The 6,000-nt window shown below is 35.0% G+C and overlaps 1 protein-coding gene across 1 annotated transcript; it reads left to right on the top strand.

The window, feature by feature from the left end:
• Positions 1-804: 804 nt before the first annotated feature.
• On the top strand, positions 805-4,561 carry LOC131992802 (EKC/KEOPS complex subunit Lage3). The gene is made up of 3 exons (XM_059358493.1): positions 805-888; positions 2,546-2,674; positions 2,771-4,561. Exons 1-3 carry the CDS (start codon positions 839-841, stop codon positions 2,883-2,885), a joined length of 294 nt encoding a protein of 97 aa, XP_059214476.1. The 5' UTR covers positions 805-838; the 3' UTR covers positions 2,886-4,561.
• Positions 4,562-6,000: the final 1,439 nt, after the last annotated feature.

The following is a 6,000-nucleotide window of genomic DNA, read 5'->3' as shown; positions in this document are numbered from 1 at the left end:
ATCCCCTGAATAAATAAATGTGGAATTATAAAGTAAAAGTCCTGTGAAGAAAAAAGAGAAGAATTCTAAAATAAAGTAAATCAATATGAAATAATGAAAAAACAGTAGAAGTTGTAAAATTAAATAAAAATAAATGAATAACAAAAAAATGGCATTATGAAAAAAATTCTTTGATATAAATAATAAAAATAATAATAATATATAACTCTAACATAAAATGAATGACTATGGAATCATGAAAAAACGAAAGAATTCTAAAATAAAAGTTGAAATAATAAATACATTTGGCATTGTGAAAAAAACCCTTTTAAAACAAATTAAGTCATTTTATTAATATTTTATTGCCACTTTTATTCCTTTGAGTATTTATTTCATAGTCATATTTATTCATCTCATGTATAATTAATTAATAAATAAATGTGGCATCATTGAAAAAAATCCCTTGAAGTATTGTAAAATAAACAAAACAAAAGCTGAAATAAATACATTTTGCATTATTAAATAAATATCCTCTGTAATAAATAAATGTAGAATTATTAAATATAAATCCCCTAAAATAAGTAAATGTAGACCTTTTATTTCTATATTTATTGCTACGTTTATTTCGAGTATTTATTTCATAGTCATATTTATTAATCTCATGTATATTTATTTTACATGATGATTTGTGATCATTCTATATGAAAGTCTAATAGTTTCTGTTGCAGTTTTACAGGAAGAGTATTTTTATTTTATCTGTTGCAGTTCTGTTCTCCGCCGCCGGGGGCAGCAGCGCCTCTGCGTCACACCGGAAGTTCTTCTTCTGCGGAAGCTTCATTGAAAGATCAAAACAAACATCATGGCGGCGGCAGACGGAGACGGGAACCATGAGAGAGGAAAATTGGGCTTGTATCCTTTAAAAAGAGCTATTAGTATAAAAGTTTCAGTCTTATTTGTGTCATAAAGATTTTTTCTGAAGATTATTAGTTAGAAACGGCTTGATAACGGCAAAACATTAGCCTGATGCTACATGTTTCACTTTGATTTCTGATGATAAAAGTCGGTTTAAAACTGTTTTAGTGCGATTAGTTTAAAGGGTTTTAGTGGGTTGTTATTGTGTTTTTAAGCCTTCTGTCTGAGCTAACTTCGCCGTGTTTTCATCCCAGTTTGTTATTTTCTGATGAAACTTTACGAGCTCATGAATTCATTCAGTTTTATTACGATTATTAATCAATATATTAACTTACTTCAGTGTATGAAAATCCGCTTTATTGGCCTCTGCAGATACAGACAGAAGTTTAAAGAGATAATACGTAGTATTCTGCTGATTGTTTTTTTTTTTTTTTTTTTTTTTTTATACAGTTAATTGATTTGTTGTGTCTTCTTTAACCCTCTGAAGCCCAACGAGCAATTTCAGGGCGTTTAAAAAAAAAAAAAAATCTTAACTCATATAAAATCTCTATAAATTCTAAATCCAGTTGTTCTGACAGCTCTGTTTCCACGGAGCTGTCAGAACAACTCAGACATGTCTTTGTGCAGAATAACAGTTGTGTGACAGAATGACAGAAATAAGAAAAAAAGTAGAATTAAAATTAGTTTGATTTCTCAGATACATTCTTTTTTTTAATGTAAATAAAATAGAATTTAAATTTTTTGTGTCTTTAATGTTGTTTTTGCTCCACATATTGTACTACGAAGGCATGTAAGGGTCATTGTAGGTTTATATATATTAAGGCTGGGACTCTAATTAATCTAATTAATTAGAGGCTTTGTAATTAATCAATCCAAATTAATCGCATTTTAATCACATATAAATATTTGACCTGAGAACAGTGAGAAGTAATTTTTTCACATGGATTTTTAGTATACCATTGAATAATGACTGAATACATAAGCTTTAGCAACAAAAATATTGTTTATTGTTATTAAGTCCAACAGACCAGCGCAATTTTTGCCATTAAGTGTAGCAATAGCATATTTAGAAATATAGTACCTTTCATAAATTCAGGTAGCCTATAGGTAGGTAGACCTTCTGTAAACTATAATACTTTGGTTTTTTAAGTAAAACACAATCCACTCTAGCTACCACACTAGCCACTAGCTGCTATATGTTTTGCATTGAGGTGCGAATCCCTTGTTGCATAGCTTGCACACAACCATGCTCTTATCGACGCTTCCATCCGTTGGTTTTTAGTAACTAAATGTCCCATCATCCACGGGGCCAACCAAAGGTCTCATCAGCTTCTTCCTTCATGTTCACTGTGGTTTGTTGTTGTCTGAACTCATCAACGCTAGTTGGTGCTCCAGTATTATCGGTCCGCCTGAAACTCATCCAGTGAGAAACGTTCCGCGGTGCAAAAATAAGTGTGATTAAAATGCGGACATTTTTTTAATGCGGCCATTTTTGTGTAATTAATTCATCTTAATTAACACGTTAAAGTCCCGGCCCTGATATGTATATATCTATATCTATCTATATCTATCTATCTATCTATCTATCTATCTATATATATATATATATATATATATATATCTGTCTTGGTGGACTTCCTTGACCCTGCTGCAGCTCTCTGGACGTCCCCTTCCCGTCGTCCCGTGAGGCGGACATCGCTCTGCGCTCTCTGTCTCCGGACCGCGAGCCGAGGAAAGGCGGCATCAGCAAGCAGCTGACGGTGGCGGGCAGCACGCTGTCTGTGTGAGGACGCAGCACCTCGTCTCTGCAGCTTCAGCCTGTCTGAGTCTGTCTGTGTCTGTAGCTCAACTTGTTCTTCTTGTTCTCCGTGTGTTTCAGGAGGTGGAGCGCAGACGAAGCTCGCATCCTCAGAGTGTCTGTGAACTCGTTCCTGGACCACCTGCAGCTCGTCCTGGAGACCATGCAGATGTTCGGCCCTCCGGTTCCTCAGTGATCAGGACTCAGGACTGTTTCATCCTCTGGAGGGTTAAAGACTCAAGGACAACAAAAAGAGAGTTTGAGCAGCTGGCAGCTTAAAAACTGTGTTTGTTTTTGTCTCTGAGGGGCCGGGGTTCACTCTGGTGGGTTTTATTTACACTTTTGTAAAAAAAAATAAAAGGAAGATTTCAACTGTTCTGGAGCTGAAACGGGTCGTCGATTAATCTGAGAGTCAGTCGGCACAAAATGAATCAGCCAGTTTTTGGATAAAAATGGAAAATCTTTTGGTTTGAGCTTCTCCGATGAGAAGATTTTCTGTTGAAAGGGACAGTTCTGATGTTTTGAATTAATCCTCAGTCAGTGTGACCTGCAGGAGAAGCAGACAGGAGTTACAGCTGCATCTCGAAAAATTTGAAAATGATGGAAATGTCATAATAAACAGTAGACATATTATTACAAATCATCACATACAGGTGCATCTCAATACATTAGAATATGATTTAAATAAGTCCATCATTTCCAGTAACTTTTGGTCATTTTGTGTCTTTTTTTGGGGTAGTTGTATGTCTTTTTTTGTAATTATGTGTCTTTTTTGTTTATTTAATGGCTTTTCTTTGGTCATTTTACATCTCTGTTGGTCATTTTGTGTCTTTTTTTAGTCACTTTTTGGTTTGTTTTTTTGTCTTTTTTGTTCATTTTGTTAAAGAGCTTCTACATGCTGCTGTATTAACCATTATAGAAACATAAGAAATAATTTTGTTAATTACTAATGCTGTTAATTTAGGACACTGTGGCACAAACCACTGCTTTGTTTAACACTGTATGTAGGTAATCACATAATACAGGATCATCTCATTACATCAGAATATGATGGAAAAGCCACACGATGACCAAAAGTTTTAGTTTTAATTTGAATATTTGACTTGAACTACTGGAAACTGACTTTTCATCATATTCAGATGCACCTGTATATTTTGAATTGTAATAATCTGTGTCTACTTTTTATTATGACATTTCCATCATCAGCTCTAATAAATGACATCGGCTGGTCCCTGGTGCTTTATTTTCAGTTCTGAATGTCCACATTCACTTTTTTTAACCTGATTTTCACCTGTAAAGATAATTAAAGGTGCCATGACGCAGGGCTACCAGCAGGGGGCGCTGCATGATTTAAAACATCCTCCACCTGTTCGTTTTTTTTCTCTGTAAATGTCTCTTTCTGCCAGTAAAAGTTGTAATAAAAGCATCACATGTGTGTTAAAGCAGTCTGGCTCTCAGCTCAGAGCTAACAAGATAAACTGTGATTGTGAGTCAGTGGGAAACAAACAGACAGGCTGAATAATAAGTGGAGAGCTGACAGTGAAGAGGAAATGAAGCTCTGCAGGACTGACACAGTTCTAATGAAACTTTCTCTCCTGGAGACTCTCTGTTCACTTCTTTTTTACTTGAGTGACTGAAACAGCAGCAATAATCTGCAGAATGCAGATATGAAGAGAATCATTTCTATAGAGAGCTGAAGATCTTATTCGATCAAATGAACTGTCAGATGACCCTCCTGGGGTCCTTTTTGACCCCAAATCATTTTCATCATACCATTAATATAGGTTAACTTCCATAGAACTGATTGAAATTGTAAAAATGAGAAACTTTCATCAAATAATGATAAACTTTGTCTAAATAATGAGAGACGTTCATTAAATAATGAGAAACTTTATCTAAATAAAATCATTTTAGGTTAACTTTCATAGAACTGCTTGAAATTTTCGGCATATGTGCCCCTTTGCATCCTTTATAGATATTAGATAGATTAGAGAGATTCATACAATTGTACATGTTTTTTATACATTTTTATAGCACCTTTGGTCTATAAAAGGCAGGTATATTTGCACATATTACATTACATTATGCACATTAAAGACATAGAGTCAGAGTCATACACACACACTCAAAAGCATGCATGCATGCATGCACACATAGTCAAACTTATATATTATATAATATATTTGACTAAAATTGACCAATTATAATGAAAAACAATTGAAAATTATATATGAATGTGTTGGTCTTGAGCTGCTATAAAAGGTGAAAAAAGAAAGTTTTTAATATTTTTTTTCTACATAACCTAAAACCAGTCTAATGTCATGGGATCCTTTTTAACCCCCGAACCAGCTTAAACTTTGTTTCCTTTCATAAAGAAAAATAAAGAGGGATACTTTATACCGTACTAATGACTCATGGAGCTCTTCATCCACAAGGAGAGCTGCTCTGTTGAATTTTCCAACAAACTTTAATAATATTTTGTCCCATAATTAATGACTTCAGTGCAGAGATTCATGTGCTGTAGACTTTAATTAAAAGTTAAAGATCTCTGTGTGCAGAGTTGCATTCACAGCAGCTATAGAAACATTTCTAAAGAGAAAAACTGAATTTTTAGAAGCTTTATTGCTCATTATATGGTATATTGAGCGTTAGGAGCTGCTTTGTACCAAAACCAGACGAATTTGAAATTTAATCAATCTCTTTCAATGCAACAGATGGAGACGGAGCGAGAAATGAACCTAAAGTGGTGAAAAGGTGAGAATTTATGTCAAGGAGGACTCAGCAGGTGGATTATATTCAACAGTCATGCACATTTAAAATCAAGCTCCTTGATCACAGCACCGCCCGGCCAGGACGCACAGTGACTCAAATCAAACGTACCCGTGGTGATGGCGGCCAACAGGTGCTGTCAGGTGGAGCTAACATGCTAAATGCTAATGGTGGGTTCACTGAAGAGATTTTAACTTTCTACTGTCTGGTTCTACTAGAAGTAGTACTTTTCTACTAGAACAAACACACTCTCTCTCTCTCTCTCTCTCTCTCTCTCTCTCTCTCTCTCTCTCTCTCTCTCTGTGTGTGTGTGTGTGTGTGTGCGTGCATGCGTGTGTGTGCGTAGCTGCTGTGTATCTTTGTGTTGTTTTATTCTACTGTAGATTCTATGAGAACTTTCAGGTTATTTAGTCTATCTGGCTTCGATTCAAGGGAGGCTTTGTGTCTTTTTGGAGTTGTCTTTATATTTTTTGGTCATTTTGAGTCTCTTTGCAGTTGTTTGGTGAATCTTTGTGGTCACTTTGTGTCTCTTTGCAGTTGTT

The sequence above is a fragment of the Centropristis striata genome, chromosome 19 (assembly GCF_030273125.1).
Source record: "Centropristis striata isolate RG_2023a ecotype Rhode Island chromosome 19, C.striata_1.0, whole genome shotgun sequence".
Classification (NCBI taxonomy): Eukaryota; Metazoa; Chordata; class Actinopteri; order Perciformes; family Serranidae; genus Centropristis; species Centropristis striata.
The sequence above is the reverse complement of the archived record's forward strand: the minus strand, read 5'-3'. Positions and strand labels throughout refer to the sequence as shown.